This window comes from Scyliorhinus canicula, chromosome 3 (genome assembly GCF_902713615.1).
Source record: "Scyliorhinus canicula chromosome 3, sScyCan1.1, whole genome shotgun sequence".
In the NCBI taxonomy this organism is placed as follows: Eukaryota; Metazoa; Chordata; class Chondrichthyes; order Carcharhiniformes; family Scyliorhinidae; genus Scyliorhinus; species Scyliorhinus canicula.
Genome location: NC_052148.1, coordinates 157,220,928 through 157,238,737, shown reverse-complemented (window position 1 = coordinate 157,238,737; position 17,810 = coordinate 157,220,928). Strand labels below are relative to the sequence as shown.

Here is a 17,810-nt window from a genome sequence, read left to right as displayed (position 1 = left end):
CCACCACTCTGTCTTAGAATTCCCCCTATACCAAAAAGGGCCGATATTCCAAATGGTGAACAGGGATTCTCACTCCCTGACTCCAATGCAGGCTTCTGTGGGTGCTATTCAGGTCAAACTATATTTCCAAGTTATTCCCCAGTATAACCCATACCTTCACCGAAGAATTTTACCTACTTACCCCTTAATAGCATCGATGTTCTGGGTCCTGCGTTATTAAGGAAGTGAAGTAAGCTAATAACCACTTTTTCAGGTTAAGTTATTTTATTATTATTATACTTTTTTTTTTATAAGTTGCAAACACTTTCTTTACAGAAAGGAAAAACGATTAGTGATTCTGGATGCTGCTGGTTTGTTGTAGGGACCTTCAAACTCTCTCTCTCTTGTAGTTCTCCTCCCCTTCTCTCCTGTTGCTGTTTCTCTGTTTTCTCTGTTCTCTGTGTTCTGTCCTCTGTCCTCCCCATTGCTGCTGGTGTTACACTTCCTTAGGTTGTGCCAATTTTATTTCAACCTTGCCCTTCATAGCCTGAGCTTTCTTGGGATCAATAACTCTCCCATCAAGTTTGTGCTCCCCATTCAATACCCTGTCTACTCTTTCAGGATCCATTTTAATTAAGCAGTCTACACTCTCTCCACCTCCAGAAAAGCAGTCCCTTAAATCTTTCTTACTTGTTTCCCAGCTGAGTCCACTAACAAACATCTTCCTTCTCATCCTCCTCATTCTTGCTGCCGTTTCTTTGAGCCTTCCACCTCCTTGGGGGGAGCGGAGCTCCCCCGGGCCGTCAGCTGTTCTTGCTTCGCGTTCTGCTGCTCTCTGTTTCTGCCTCGCGCGTGGGGGGAGGGGGAGGAGCGAGGGAAGCCCGCGCTTAGTGATTTTTGGCGGGAGAGATCGGGACCTCCGATAGGGAATGGACTACGGGGCTTAAAGGGGCAGTCCATTACAATATTTCAACAGCACAAAGAAATCTATGCTAACTCTCTTTTTTCTTTTTCCCCTTCTCCTGCTGCAGGTTGTAATAACAATTCTGACAGACTGAAATTGACTGCATTTTTGACAAAAGAGCTGGCCACAGTTTCAGCTCTTTTCAGCTGCCACCAACCTCTTGTGGGATCTTTCCCTGCACTCTCCCAGACCAGATATTGGCAGACCTCTATGTTTCAAATGACACATTCTGTATTTTCCAGAACACTCCTTCCAGGTACGTACTTTTGGCGCCAAATCACAGAGCAGTGTTGCTTCCATTTTCCATCTGCTGGCAAGCAAGGGAAGTGAACTGTGAAGATTCTGTGAATGGTTTTCTTAAAAGTAAGAGACGACCAGAGACACAAATAAACATTTACGTATTGGACAGGATCTCACAACAGAATCTGGGGAGAGCTGCACAGAGCAGTATAAAGATTTGTTGAGGTATATTTTTGGCAATTGTGCCAAAGTAAATATAAATGCAAAGCCATATGTGTTATATGCAAACAAAAGGAAAAGTTTCAGAGTTTGAACGAGAAGTGGTGAGTAAAAAAAATCCTTTTGTGGTTGAGACCCCAGAGTCAGTTATTAACATGGAGTTGATTTCAAATTAAAAGACTACGCTGCTGTAGCTGACCTGTAATATCACATTAAAAACAGGTTAAAAGCCCATGAGGCTGCCAGCATTCTGGCATAGCATCACCAGACTATCCAGTGGTGAGTACATCATGCATTTTGTTGCTATTGTCCTTCATGGCGACCTACATGTGCGAGGTTGGATTCTCCATTTTCATAAAGGTGAAGGTGGCACAAAGGAACTGGCTGAAATCTGCACCTGATATGTGCATTGTCCTCTCCTCCTTTGAATCTGATTCAACTGAGATTGTAAGGACCAAGCAGGTTCCGCTTTCGCATTGAAAGCGAACATGGCGTGTATCATGAAGGAGGCCAGCATTTCTTGTGACCCATGGAAAGCTAGCACTTTTCCAGGAGATACATCCGGAGTGAGACTCATCCAGAGTGGGGATTGAAACTTGGTAATTTTTTTGCAGTGAGGTAATTCGGTGCAGAGTGTGAGGAGGTGCTTTTTAACCCTTGTAAGTTACTGATAAGTAGTCTCTCTTTTTCTTTTCATTGTCTAATTTATTTATTTTTATTTTGAAATTCTAGTTGTTTAAGTTTACCAAGGGTTTAAGACATGGCAGGAGATCCCAGACCCGTGTCATGCTCCTCATGTGCGATGTGGGAGCTCAAGGACACGTCCACTGTCCCTCCTTCACGTGCAAGAAGTGTGTTCAGTTGCAGCTCTTGTTAGACCGCTTGACGGCTCTGGAGCTGCGGATGGACTCACTTTGGAGCATCCGCGATGCTGAGGAGGTCGTGGATAGCACGTTTAGCGAGTTGGTCACACCGCAGGTGAAGGTTACTGAGGGAGATAGAAAATGGGTGACCAAAAGAAAGAGTAAGAGTAGGAAGGCCCTGTGGTCATCTCCCTGCAAAACAGATATACCGCTTTGGATACTGTTGAGGGAGATGGCTCACCAGGGGAAGGCAGCAGCCAGGTTCATGGCACCATGGCTGGCTCTGCTGCACAGCAGGGCAGGAAGAAAAATGGCAGGGCTATAGTGATAGGGGACACGATCGGAAGGGGAATAGACAGGCGGTTCTGTGGACGCAATCGAGGCTCCAGGATGGTATGTTGCCTCCCTGGTGCAAGGGTTGTCTCGGAGCGGCTGAAGGACATTCTGGGGGGGGGGGGGGGGGGGGGGGAGGGTGAACAGCCAGCTGTCGTGGTGCACATAGGCACCAACGATATAGGTAAAAAACAGGATGAGGTCCTACAAACGGAATTCAGGGAGTTAGGAGTTAAACTAAAAAGTAGGACCTCAAAGGTAGTAATCTCAGGATTGCTACCAGTGCCACGAGCTAGTCAGAGTAGGAATGTCAGGATAGATAGGATGAATGCGTGGCTCGAGAGATGGTGCAAGAGGGAGGGATTCAAATTCCTGGGGCATTGGGACCGGTTCTGGGGGAGGTGGGACCAGTACAAACCGGACGGTCTGCACCTGGGGAGGACTGGAACCGATGTCCTGGGGGGGTGTTTTCTAGAGCTGTTGGGGAGGGTTTAAACTAATGTGGCAGGGGGATGGGAACTGATGCAGGAAGTTGGAAGGTAGTAAAACAGGGACAGAAGCAAAAGGAAGTAAGGGGAAAAGTGCAAGGCAGAGAAGACATAGTCAAAAATCTAAAAGGGCGACAGTACAAGGTACAGTGACTGAGGGGAGCTCGGTGAATAGGCCCAGTAATAACAAAAGGAATAAAACTGGAGATGTTAAGATTCAAAACAGAGGTAAAAAAAACCAACACAAGTGTACTTTACCTGAATGCTCGTAGTATTCGGAATAAAGTAAATGAGTTGATGGCACAAATCATCGTAAATGACTATGATTTAGTGGCCATTACTGAAACATGGTTAAAGGATGGTCACGACTGGGAGTTAAATATCCGAGGGTATCAAACTATTCGGAAGCACAGAGTGGATGGTAAGGGAGGTGGTGTTGCTCTGTTATTTAAGGATGACATCCGGGCAATAGTAAGGGATGACATCGGTGCTATGGAGGATAAGGTTGAATCCATTTGGGTGGAAATCAGGAATAGTAAGGCGAAAAAGTCACTGATAGGAGTAGTCTATCGGCCACCAAATAGTAACGATATGGTGGGGCAGGCAATAAACAAAGAAATAACTGATGCATGTAGAAATGGTACAGCAGTTATCATGGGGGATTTAATCTACATGTCGATTGGTTTAACCAGGTCGGTCAAGGCAACCTTGAGGAGTTTATAGAATGTATCCGCGATAGTTTCCTAGAACAGTATGTAATGGAACCTACGAGGGAACAAGCGGTCCTACATCTTGTCCTGTGTAATGAGACAGGATTGATTCATGATCTCATAGTTAGGGATCCTCTCGGAAGGAGCGATCACAATATGGTGGAATTTAAAATACAGATGGAGGGTGAGAAAGTAAAATCAAATACTAGTGTTTTGTGTTTAAACAAAGGAGATTACAAGGGGATGAGAGAAGAACTAGCTAAGGTAGACTGGAAGCTAAGACTTTATGGTGGAACAGTTGAGGAACAGTGGAGAACCTTCCAAGCGATTTTTCACAGTGCTCAGCAAAGGTTTATACCAACAAAAAGGAAGGACGGAAGAAAGAGGGAAAATCGACCGTGGATATCTAAGGAAATAAGGGAGGGTATCAAATTGAAGGAAAAAGCATATAAAGTGGCAAAGATTGCTGGGAGATTAGAGGACTGGGAAATCTTTAGGGGGCAACAGAAAGCTACTAAAAAAGCTATAAAGAGTAAGATAGAGTATGAGAGTAAACTTGCTCAGAATATAAAAACAGACAGTAAAAGTTTTTACAAATATATAAGACAAAAAAAGAGTGGCTAAGGTAAATATTGGTCCTTTAGAGGATGAGAAGGGAGTTTTAATAATGGGAAATGAGGAAATGGCTGAGGAACTGAACAGGTTTTTTGGGTCGGTCTTCACAGTGGAAGACACAAATAACATGCTAGCAACTGATAGAAATGAGGCTATGACAGGTGAGGACCTTGAGAGGATTGTTATCACTAAGGAGGGAGTGATGGGCAAGCTAATGGGGGTAAAGGTAGACAAGTCTCCTGGCTCTGATGGAATGCATCCCAGAGTGCTAAAAGAGATGGCTAGGGAAATTGCAGATGCACTAGTGATAATTTACCGAAATTCACTAGACTCTGGGGTGGTCCCGGTGGATTGGAAATTAGCAAACGTGACGCCACTGTTTAAAAAAGGAGGTAGGCAGAAAGGAGGAAATTATAGGCCAGTGAGCTTAACTTCGGTAGTAGGGAAGATGCTGGAATCTATCATCAAGGAAGAAATTGCGAGGCATCTGGATAGAAATTGTCCCATTGGGCAGACGCAGCATGGGTTCGTAAAGGGCAGGTCATGCCTAACTAATTTAGTGGAATTTTTTGAGGACATTACCAGTGCAGTAGATAACGGGGAGCCGATGGATGTGGCATATCTGGATTTCCAGAAAGCCTTTGACAAGGTGCCACACAAAAGGTTGCTGCATAAGATAAAGATGCATGGCATTAAGGGTAAAGTAGTAGCATGGATAGAGGATTGGTTAATTAATAGAAAGCAAAGAGTTGGGATAATTGGGTGTTTCTCTGGTTGGCATTGGGTGTTTCTCTGGTTGGCAATCAGTAGCTAGTGGTGTCCCTCAGGGATCCGTGTTGGGCCCACAATTGTTCACAATTTACATAGATGATTTGGAGTTGGGGACCAAGGGCAATGTGTCCAAGTTTGCAGATGACACTAAGATGAGTGGTAAAGCGAAAAGTGCAGAGGATACTGGAAGTCTGCAGAGGGATTTGGATAGGTTAAGTGAATGGGCTAGGGTCTGGCAGATGGAATACAATGTTGACAAATGTGAGGTTATCCATTTTGGTAGGAATAACAGCAAACGGGATTATTATATAAACGATAAAATATTAAAGCATGCCGCTGTTCAGAGACTTGGGTGTGCTAGTGCATGAGTCACAGAAGGTTGGTTTACAAGTGCAACAGGTGATTAAGAAGGCAAATGGAATTTTGTCCTTCATTGCTAGAGGGATGGAGTTCAAGACTAGGGAGGTTATGTTGCAATTGTATAAGGTGTTAGTGCGGCCACACCTGGAGTATTGTGTTCAGTTTTGGTCTCCTTACTTGAGAAAGGACGTACTGGTACTGGAGGGTGTGCAGAGGAGATTCACTAGGTTAATCCCAGAGCTGAAGGGGTTGGATTATGAGGATAGGTTGAGTAGACTGGGACTGTACTCGTTGGAATTTAGAAGGATGAGGGGGGATCTTATAGAAACATTTAAAATTATGAAGGGAATAGATAGGATAGATGTGGGCAGGTTGTTTCCACTGGCGGGTGACAGCAGAACTAGGGGACATAGCCTCAAAATAAGGGGAAGTAGATTTAGGACTGAGTTTAGGAGGAACTTCTTCACCCAAAGGGTTGTGAATCTATGGAATTCCTTGCCCAGTGAAGCAGTTGAGGCTCCTTCATTCCATGCTTTTAAGGTAAAGATAGATAGTTTTTTGAAGAATAAAGGGATTAAGGGTTATGGTGTTCGGGCCGGAAAGTGGAGCGGAGTCCACAAAAGATCAGCCATGATCTAATTGAATGGCGGAGCAGGCTCGAGGGGCCAGATGGCCTACTCCTGTTCCTAGTTCTTATGTTCTTATCACAAAGGTCAGCTGGTGTGGGTCCCGAAGGTTAGCCAGTTGGTAAAAGTGGTCCCCAGGAAGAAAAAGTTTGAAAAATACTGATCTACATCACATGGATTGCAGTGGGTCAAAGAGACAGCTCATCGCCACCTTCACGGGCAGGAGATACAAAAGTCTGAGAACACGCACGAATAGACTCAAAAACAGCTTTTTCCCCACTGTTAAGAGTGAACGTGGAGAGGATGTTTCCACTTGTAGGAAAAACTAGAACCAGAGGACACCATCTCAGACTAAAGGGACGATCCTTTAAAACAGAGATGAGGAGGAATCTATTAAGCCAGAGAGTGGTGAATCTGTGGAACACTTTGCTGCAGAAGGCTGTGGAAGCCAAATCACAGAGTGTATTTAAGACAGAGATAGATAGGTTCTTGATTAATAAGGGGATCAGGGGTTATGGGGAGAAGGCAGGAGAATGGGAATGAGAAAAATATTAGCCATGATTGAATGGCATATCAGACTCGAGGGGCCGTTGGCCTAATTCTGCTCCTGTGTCTTATGGACCTGATTAACACTACGCCCTTTTATGCTTCACCCAATGCCGGTGTTTATGTAGTTACAGAGGGCAACACAAGATGCACAATTATGTATTTTCTTTTCAAGTACTTAATGATCTGTTGAGCTGATGGCAGAAAAATACTTTTCACTGCACCTCAGTACACGGGACAATAAACAAATCCAAATCAAGGGCAATTAGGGATGGCTGATCCAGGATAACAAAAAATATCTGATGCCAATGACAAAACAGGGCTATCGTATCTCAAAATAGATGCACGATTTGGACAGAGTTGTATTCCTCCCCAGGTCCGGACGCTCCTGTGGCACAAACCACCCCGAATTGGATTGGATTGGATTTGTTTATTGTCACGTGTACCGAGGTACAGTGAAAAGTATTTTTCTGCAAGCAGCTCAACAGATCATTCAGTACATGGGAAGAAAAGGGAATTGAACAGAATTCAAGAAAATACATGAGAATACATAATAGGGCAACACAAGATATACAATGTAACTACATAAGCATTGGCATCGGATGAAGCAGACAGGGTGTAGTGTTAATGAGGACAGTCCATAAAAGGGTCATTTAGGAGTCTGGTAACAGTGGGGAAGCTGTTTTTGAGTCTGTTCGTCCGTGTTCTCAGACTTCTGAATCTCCTGCCCGATGGAAGAAGTTGGAAAAGTGAGTAAGCCGGGTGGGAGGGATCCTTGATTATGCTGCCTGCTTTCCCCCGGCAGCGGGAGGTGTAGATGGAATCAATTTAAATGGAATATTTAAATCACCCCATTTCCAGATATGGCCAAAAGAAAAGCAAAGTTACAGTGGAAACCCAACCCTACCCATCTACAGCTGCCGGCCTGCTGAGTGTATTTGTACCATTTGCCCTTTCAGATGCACGCACTCACTCACTCACTCACACTAATAAGTCTTACAACACCGGGTTAAAGTCCAACAGGTTTGTTTCAAACACGAGCTTTTGGAGCACTGCTTCTGCCTCAGATTCACCTGAGGAAGGAGCAGTGCTCCAAAAGCTCGTGTTTGAAACAAACCTGTTGGACTTTAACCTGGTGTTGTAAGACGTCTTACTGTACTCACCCCAGTCCAACGCCAGAATCTCCACATCATGGCTACCATCGACACCGCAAACTGCCGGCTCAAAGTGGAGAGGATCTCCAGGATGATTGCGCATATAGACACTGACATTTACCTGAGGAAGGAGCAGTGCTCCGAAAGCTCGTGCTTGAAACAAACCTGTTGGACTTTAACGTGGTGTTGTAAGGCTTCTTACTGTGCTCACCCCAGTCCAGCGTCTGCATCTCCACATCATCACTCACTCACATCCACACATCCACGGGGCTCCTCCAATCACCTCGTAGCACGCTGCGCAATGACGCACTTCCGGATACGGGAGCCAATCAGCACGAGGTGCCCGCTGTCCAATCAGGGGCAGAGAAATTCAAACTGCGAGGCGGGAATGTGATTGGCCGCGGGGGTTTACCGGTCGCTGGGGGAGGGGGGCCGGTGCCATGTTCCGCACGGGATGATGAGCAAACGGAGCGGCGGCCGGCGCCGCCTGGCCTTGGTGCGGACGTACGGGAAATACAGGGAGCGGACGGTGAAGATTGCTAAGTGGCTGAGTCCGGGTGCGGACAGAGAGCATCTGTTCTCCTCCTCGGACTCCATCAATAGCAGCAGCCGTTCCCAGAGCACGGACAGCAGCAACCCGTCCTTCAACAACAAGAAAAGGTGCCATTGGTATTTCATTGAGAACAACCAATATTGTTATGGAGCCTGCAATAGTGATGGGTGGTTGCATAGTCAGGGAAATATTTAGGTATTTCGACGGCTGCAGAATGACGGTTGTCTTACCCTCAAGATGTCACTGAGCTGCAGAGCGGGAGGGGGAGTGAACATCCAGAGGTGGTGGTATACACACACACACACAAACTGCATGGGCACACACAGTCATAGAACATAGAACAGTACAGCACAGAACAGGCCCTTCAGCCCTCGGTGTTGTGCCGAGCAATGATCACCCTACTTAAACCCACGTAACCCGTATACCCGTAACCCAACAATCCCCCCATTAACCTTACACTATGGGCAATTTAGCATGGCCAATCCACCTAACCCGCACATCTTTGGACTGTGGGAGGAAACCGGAGCACCCGGAGGAAACCCACGCACACACGGGGAGGACGTGCAGACTCCACACAGACAGTGACCCAGCCGGGAATCGAACCTGGGACCCTGGAGCTGTGAAGCATTGATGCTAACCACCATGCTACCGTGAGGCCCCATGTGACCCCACAGCCAGAATTTAGGGAACTAGGTAGGAAATCGCAAGCAGCATCTCAAAACTATCTATCTCTGGATTACTCCTAGTGTCACCCACAGATGAGTTTAGAAATTCGACACTTAAGCGGATGAATTCTGGCTGGCACGATGGTGCACAAGAGAGGGCTTTTTAGATTCTTGGAACATGTGCTATCAAAACATTAACTCGCCACAAATGGACGGCAAGGTAGCGCAGTTCCAGGGACCCGGGTTTGATTCCCGGCTTGGGTCGCTGTCTGTGTGGAGTCTGCACGTTCTCTCCGTGTATGTGTGGATTTCCACTAATAAGGATTATTATTATTGTTAATGGGGAGGGTGGCATGTAGCACAGTGGTTAGCACTGTTGCTTCACAGCACCTGGGACCCGGGTTCCATTCCTGGTGTGAGCCACTGTCTGCGGAGTCTGCACGTTTTCTCCGTGTCTGCGTGAGTTTCCTCCGGGTGCTCCAGTTTCCTACCACTAGTCCCGAAAGATGTGCTTGTTGGGTGTTTTGGACATTTTAAATTCTCCCTCCGTGTAGCCCGAGTGTGGCAACTAGGGATTTTCACAGTAACTTCATTGCAGTGTTAATGTAAGCCTACTTGTGATACCAATAAAGATTTTTATTATGTTGCTAGACCTGCTGAGTTTTGCCAGCAGTTCCTGTTTATATTTGGCGGACTAATCATGGTATCATCAAGTTTGGTTTGGGCATGGAAAAAAATAAACAAACATTCCAGGATAAGAATAATTAGCTGTGGGACAGCCAGTGTCAGTGGGATAAGAATGAATCTGGACCCGGTAAATTTGGAATCAATGGTTGACAGGTCAAGAAGTACCTGAACAATGGATTATATTTTAACAAAGGGGTAGTTCGGCACAGCCAAGGTATATTACCAAGAAGGCAGGGCAAATAATCCCAGAGTTTCCTGGATGACAAATATAGAGATTAAGGTGAAGGACAAAATGCTTGCTTATGACAAACGTCAGGTGGATAATATAGTGGAGAACCAGGTTGAATATCGAAAGAACAGAGTGGAAGTGAGAAAACAGATAAAGAAAAGGGCGAGTATGAAGCTAACATAAAAAGTAATCCCAAAATTTTCTGTCAGCATTTAATAGTAGAAGGGTGGTAAACGAAGGAAGTCCAAGTAAGGGCCAAAAAGGTATTTTACACTTGAGTTATTAAATTAATACTTTGCAGCTATCTTTACCAAGATAGATTATTCTACTCGAGTCACTGAAAGAGGAGGAAATTAGCACACTAAGATAATTTAAAATTTATAAGGAGGTGGTATTGGATAGGTTATCTATATGTAAAGTTGATAAGGCACCAGGACTGAATGAAGTGCATCCAAGGATACCGAGGGAGGTGAGAATTGAAATGGCAGAGGCACTGGTCATAATTTTGCAACCTTCCTTAGTCTCGGGGTAGTGCCAAAGGACTGGAGAATTGTTCAAAAAATTGAGTAAATAGAAGCCCAATAACCACAAGCCAGTCAGTTTAACTTTGGTAGTGGGAAAATTAATAGTCACTTAGCCAAATTGGGGTTTATTAAGGAAAGCCAGCAGGGACCTAGTAAGGGCAAATCATGTTTAACTAACGTGTTGGAGGTGCAATGAAATGAAATGAAAATCGCTTATTGTCACGAGTAGGCTTCAAATGAAGTTACTGTGAAACTCCCCGAGCCGCCACATTCCGGCGCCTGTTCGGGGAGGCTGTTACGGGAATCGAACCGTGCTGCTGGCCTGCTAGGTCTGCTTTTAAAGCCAGTGATTTGGCCCTGTGCTAAACAGCCCTGTATCAGGTGTATCAGAAGAGAGGTTTATTAGGGTAATACTGTTGATGTGATGTACAGGGACTTCCAAAGGGTATTTGGTACAGTGCTGCAAACAGAGTTGTGAGCAAAGTTATAGCTCATGGAATAAAAGGGCAATGGCAACATGGATATGACATGGTTGAGTGACATAAAACAAGGGAGTAGTGGCTAATGTGTTTTTTGGACTGGAGGAAGGTTTTTAACCAATTTTCTCCAGGCCGGTGTCAGAACCCTCGCCGTTCTATCTTATTGGACTGGAAACATACTGTTGTCCTTCCCTGGCGTGATCTAAACATGACCCCACACCCACAGCAATGTGGACAACTCTTTTTATTTTTTAAAATAATTTTTATTGAGATTTTCACAAAATATCAAAAACAGAAAATATCAACAAGAAAACAGTATTAACAACAAAAATGAGAAAAACACAATAATCCCCAAAACCAACCACCCCCCCCCCCCCCCCCCCCCCAAAGTAACTACAAAAAGAAGAAATAGATAAGCACCCGGCATATTCAATAAACACGTACACATCCATTCCCCCCCCCACCCCCGATTGCTGCTGCTGCCGGCCTATTTTCCTACCGTTCTGCCAGGAAGTCAAGGAAAGGCTGCCACCGCCTAAAGAACCCCTGTACTGATCCCCTCAGGGCAAATTTTCACCCTCTCCAATTTGATGAACCCCGCCATATCGTTGATCCGGGCCTCCACGCTTGTGGGCCTCGCATCCTGCCACTGAAGAAGAATCCTCCGCTGGGCTACTAGGGACGCAACGCCAGAACTCCGGCCTCTTTCACCTCCTGCACTCCTGGCTCCACTAATTGCGAGTCCCCAGCCTGGCTTGACCCTGGATCCTACCACCCTCGACACCGTCCTAGCTACCCCCTTCCAAAATTCCCCTAGCGCTGGGCATGCCCAGAACATATGGGCATGGTTCTCTGGGCTCCCCGAGCACCTAGCACACCTGTTGTCGCTCCCGAAAAACCTACTCATCCTCGTCCCGGTCATGTGAGCCTATGTAGCACCTTGAACTGTATGAGGCTAAGCCTCGCACAAGAAGAGGAGGAATTCACTCTTTCCAGGGCATCTGCCCACGTCCCCTCCTCACCCAGCTCCTCTTCCGATTTACCCTTCAGCTCCTCCACCGAGGGCCTCATCTACCTCCTGCATTACGTAGTACACGTCCGAAATCCTCCCGCCCTCCAACCCAAAACCCCTGAGAGCACCCTGTCCCATACCCCATTTGGGGGCAGCAGAGGGAACCCCTCCACCTGCCGCCTGGCAAACGCCCTAACCTGCATGTACCTAAACATGTTCCCCAGGGGGAGCCCAAGCTTCCCTCTAACTCACCCAGGCTCGCAAACCTCCCACCCACAAACAGGTCCCTCAACCTCTTAATACCTACCCTGTGCCAGCCAAGAAACCCGCCATCGATGTTCCCTGGAACGAACCGGTGTTCCCCCATATCGGGGACTCCATCGAGCCCCCCCCCCCCCCCCCCCCCCACCCCATGCCGTCTCCATTGCCTCCAGATTTTGAGGGTAGCCGCCACCACCAGGCTCGTGGTATACCTCGTTGGAGGGAGCGGCAACGGCGCCGTTAACAGCACCTCCAGGCTCATGTTCACACAGGATGCCATCTACATCCTCTTCCATGCTGCCCCCTTCCCTGTCCATTACCCACTTCCGCACCATCGCTGCGTTGGCAGCCCAATAGTACCCACAGAGGTTGGGCAGCGCCAGGCCCCCCCCCCCCCCCCCCCCCCCCATATCCCTGCCCCGCTCCAAAAACACCCTTCTCACCCTCGGAGTCCCATGCGCCCATACAAATCCCGTAATACTCCTGTTGACCCTCCTAAAAAAGGCCTTTGGGATAAGGATGGGGAGGCACTGGAACAGGAACAAAACCCTCGGGAGCACCATCATCTTGACTGACTGCACCCTGCCTGCCAGCGACAGCGGCAACATGTCCCATCTTTTAAACTCCTCCTCCATTTGCTCCACCAGCCTAGTGAGGTTAAGTTTGTGTAGGGCCCCCCAGCTCCTAGCCACCTGGACTCCCAGGTACCTAAAGCTCCTCCCTGCCCTTTTCAGTGGGAGCCTACCAATCCCCTCCTCCTGATCCCCCGGGTGCACGACGAACAACTCACTCTTACCCAGGTTGAGCTTGTACCCTGAAAAGCCCCCAAATTCCCTCAGAATCTTCATCACCTCCGGAATTCCCCCCATTGGGTCCGCCACATATAGCAACAAGTCATCTGCGTAAAGTGACACTCGGTGCTCCTCCCCACCCCGCACCAGACCCCTCCACTTCCTCGACTCCCTCAACGCCATGGCCAGGGGCTCAAACGCAAAGAGCAAGGGGGACAGGGGACACCCCTGTCTCGTCCCCGGTACAACCGAAAGTACTCCGATCTCCTCCTGTTCGTGGCCACACTCGCCATCGGGGTCTCATATAACAGCCTCACCCAACTGACAAACCCTTCCCCGAACCCAAACCTTTCCAGCACCTCCCACAGGTACCCCCACTCAACCCTATCAAAGGCCTTCTCCGCGTCTAATGCTACCACTATCTCCGCCTCCCCTTCTACCGCCGGCATCATTATAACATTCAGAACTGCATGCTGCCTATCCCAGTAAGCAGCTCCTCCAGCTCAATCGGCGCCCCCAGCTCCTCCAGCTGCCCCTCCTCCACCTTCGGAATCTCAACCTGTCCAAAAAGCGCTCCCCCCCCACCGGGGGTTCGGACCGGTACAATTCCCCATAAAAATTCCTGAAGACCCCATTAATGTCCACCCCCCTTCACACCACATTTCCTCCCCTATCCTTCACTCCACCAATCTCCCTGGCCGCATCCCGCATATGGAGCTGATGCGCCAACATCCTACTCGCCTTCTCCCCATATTCGTACACCGCTCCCTGTGCCTTCCTCCACTGAGCGTCCGCCTTTCTGGTGGTCAGTAAATCGAACTTGGCCTGAAGATTAGGCTGCTCCCTCAGCAATCCCTCCTCCGAAGCATCCGCGTATCTCCTGTCCACCCTCACCATCTCCCCCACCAACCTCCCCCTCTCTCTTTGCTCTCCCCTCTCCCTATGGGGTCGGATGGAAATAAACTCCCCTCTAATCACCGCCTTCCATGCCTCCCAACCGTCCCTACTTGGACCTCCTCATTATCATTGGCCTCTAAGTACCTCTTGATACACCCCCGAACCCGCCACACCTCCAGGCGCCAGAGCGGGCGCTGGTCCCTCTCCTCCCCCAACCCAAGGTCCACCCAGTGCGGGGCATGATCCAAAATGACTATGGCCGAATACTCGGCATCCTCATCCTCCACCCTCGAAATCAGCCCGCTGCTCAGAACCAAAAAATTGATCCGGGAATATGCTTTATGCACGTGGGAGAAAAATGAATACTCCCTGGCCCTCAGCCTCGCGAACCTCCAAGGATCCACCCCTCCCATCTGGTCCATAAACCCCCTCAACACCTTAGCCGCCGCGGGCCTCCTGCCCGTCCTGGACATGGATTGATCCAATGGGGGATCCAGCACCGTGTTAAAGTCACCCCCCAGTAGCAGGCCCCCTGTCTCCAGATCCGGAATGCGGCCCAACATGCGCCGCATAAAACCCGCATCGTCCCAGTTTGGGGCATAGACATTCACCAGCACCACCCGCTCCCCTTGCAACTTGCCGCTCACCATCACATACCTCCCGCCACTGTGAGCCACCACCTTTGACGCCTCAAATGACACCCTTTTTCTCACCTGGATCGCCACCCCCCGATTTTTTGCATCCAGCCCCGAATGAAACACTTGGCCTACCCATCCCTTCCTCAGTCTAACCTGATCCGCCACCTTCAGGTGCATCTCCTGGAGCATAGCCACGTCCGCCTTCAGCCCCTTCAGGTGCGTAAGCACCTGGGCCCGTTTGATCGGCCCATTCAGCCCCCTCACATTCCAAGTTATCAGCCGGATCAGAGTGCTCTCTGCCGACTAGCCATGACCCATCCTCTGCCCGCCCCAGGCCAGCGCCCCCCCACTCGGCCCGTTCCCCGCGGTGACAAACCCCCACCCCGGCCCCCCCTGCATACTCCAGCTCCTTCCTGGCCATTTCAGCAGCAACCCGGTATCACACCCCCCCCCCCCCCCCCCCCCCCCCCCCCCACCCCCCCAAGGCTAGGACCCCTCCCAGCCGCGTTACTCCCTCCATAGCACTCCTGTGAGCCAGCTAACTTCCGCTGACCCCGGTGGCTCCCGCCACACCTCCGACCCCTCCCAATGTGGGGCTACTTCTCCTTCCCCATACCCATCAGCAGACCCTCCTCTTCCCCCTCCCGCTCTCGCGCGGGGAAAAAAGCCTGCGCTTCTCAGCTCCGACCCCGCCCCCATCCACCCTCAGCGCGGGAAACAAAAGAAAAGCCCGACCCTGCCTCCTCTAGGGTAGCTCCCCTTGTCGGCCCCCACCACTAGCTCCCCACACTCCAAGTATACCCCCCAACTCGAGCCCATCCACCGATCCCACGCAAAAAGACAGCGCCCCACCCGCCCTAGAAACAACACACAACCAGCATGAAACAGAGAACCCACCCCCCCCCACCACCAAAAGTTAACACAGTTATTTACAAACCCCCGACCCTCAATTAGAGTCCAACTTCTCAGCCTGCACAAAGGCCCACGCTTCCTCCGGGGACTCAAAATAAAAGTGCCTGTCCTTGTAGGTGACCCACAGACTCGCCGGCTGTAACATGCCAAACTTCACACTCTTTCTGTGGAGCACTGCCTTCGTCCAGTTGTACCCGGTCCTCCGCTTAGCCACCTCCGCACTCCAGTCCTGGTAGATCCGCACTACCGTGTTCTCCCACTTGCTACTCCGCTCCTTCTTGGCCCACCTAAGCATGCACTCTCGGTCAACGAACCGGCGGAACCGCACCAGCACCGCCTGTGGCGGCTCATTCGGCTTGGGCCTCCTGGCCAGTATTCTGTGGGCCCCCTCCAGCTCCAGGGGCCCCTGGAAGGACCCAGCTCCCATCAGCGAGTTCAGCAAGACGACCACATAGGCCCCCAGGTCTGACCCCTCCAGCCCCTCCGTGAAGCCCAGGATCCGCAAATATTTCCGCCTCGACCGGTTCTCCATCTCCTCAAACCGCTCCTGCCATTTCTTATGGAGCGCGTCATTCATCTCCACCTTTACGCGAGGGCCGCGACCTTATCCTCTCTTTCAGAGGCTTGTTGTCGGAGCTCCCGGATCTCCACCTGCTGGGCTGTCTGCATCGCCAGCAGCTTGTCCGTATTAGCCTTCAGTGAGTCTAGCAGCTCCACTTTTAGCTCCCGAAAACAGCGCTGGAGAGTCTCCTGCGCCCACTGCCTCCATTCCTCGAGGCCTCCGCTGGCCGCCATCTTGTTTTTCTTCTCCCGCTTTTTTGTAGGCGCTGCCACCGCTATTTTGCTGGCCCCACTCCTGGTCCAGACCATAGAGCACTGGGGGTCTGCTGCTGACATCTTCCCACATCGGGAATCGTCGATCAAGTACCGCTGGGGGCCCTTAAAAGAGCCCAAAAGTCTGTCCTGGCGGGAGCTGCCAAACGTGCGGCTTAGCTCCGCATAGCCGCAACTGGAAGTCAGCAATGTGGACAACTCTTAACTGTACTCTGAAATATCCCAGCAAGCCACTCACTTCAGTAAAATCAAAAAGGAATTCCTGCATTCGGGTGTACCTGCAGCATATTGATTGTAGTGGTTCAAGAAGGGCAATTAGGGACCGGCAGAAAATGATGCTGATGCTCACATACCATCAAAAAAATAAAAAAATAATTATATTTTACTGCTGTACATTATATGACACAAGGCACTTCATATTTCAAAAATAGTTATTTATGTGGGTAAATCAATTTGCACACAGTGAGAATCTTCAACTATTGGGAGTCTGGCAGGGAGAGTGCTGCATGTGGTAGTCTCTCTAATGTTTTTAAGTTGATTCATGAGCTCCAGGTTACCTGTTATTTAGTGGCTTGGGTGATTGTGTTTAATGTTTATATAGACTTCAAGCGATTATAGCCCCTCTTATTATTTGAAGAAGCTGCTTCTCTATTTCTGGTTTAATTTCAGTCCCGACTTCCTGATGTTTGGCCACCTGGTGAATTGCATTTGAAAGTTACAAGTTTTCGATTACTCCTACTCGGGAAATCTTTCACAGCTTCAGTTGTGCTTAAAGTTGGCTTCTGCAGTTGATGTTGGCAAAGAAAGAAATGCTGCCTGCATGATTTCAGCCTTCCCTATATTTTGGGATTATCTTGCGTTTTGTCCTCAAACATTAGTGCAGGATAGGTAGGCTGGACAACCTCCTAATCAGCCTGGCCAATGTGACCATTAATTGGTCCAGGTAAAGCACGATTAATGGGAGTGCCTTTTTCTAGATAGCTGCTTCTCCTTTATGGCCATGTTTGCTCCTGGATTTTCTTGGAGGGACCACATGTTGACTGGTACATTTTGAGGTTTTCTGTCACTGGCGATAAAAGAAGAAGCTGTGTGTATAATTAATCCAAGGAACAATATTATAATTGGAAACATTTTTTCTTTTAGTTTTGTTACCATTGAGAACTGTTTGTTGTGTACACTTATAATTTACTGTTCCCAGTTGATTTTGATCGTTTATATTGATTAATCAATAAAGTAGAATGGTCAAACAGCAATAAACCTAGATATTCAGGTCTTGTTGATGGCGAGGAAAATCACACTGGCATGTGATACATCAGTAAAACATTGTTCGCGATAAGAGATCTCTGATCAATCTGTATTGCTATTGTTTACATAGATGTTGGGAAGGGCAGTGATAGATTGATTTATTTATTGATGTTTTTAGGTACTAATTGAGTGCATAGCTAGAGTGGAATTATTCA

At 48.6% G+C, this 17,810-nt stretch overlaps 1 protein-coding gene and 1 long non-coding RNA gene across 2 annotated transcripts in view; one reads left to right on the top strand and one right to left on the bottom strand.

Annotated features, from left to right (window-relative positions):
* LOC119963045 overlaps positions 1 to 8,148 on the bottom strand; it is a 53,809-nt gene extending 45,661 nt beyond the window's left edge. Inside the window, exon 1 of the long non-coding RNA XR_005460018.1 lies at positions 8,034 to 8,148. This is a non-coding gene — a long non-coding RNA (uncharacterized LOC119963045). The remainder of the gene's footprint in view (positions 1 to 8,033) is intronic.
* A 137-nt stretch (positions 8,149 to 8,285) lies between these two features.
* Positions 8,286 to 17,810, top strand: part of haspin (histone H3 associated protein kinase) — a 79,572-nt gene continuing 70,047 nt past the window's right edge. The window contains exon 1 of the mRNA XM_038791549.1: positions 8,286 to 8,528. Coding sequence (XP_038647477.1) covers positions 8,323 to 8,528 — 206 coding nt within the window. The 5' untranslated portion in view covers positions 8,286 to 8,322. The remainder of the gene's footprint in view (positions 8,529 to 17,810) is intronic.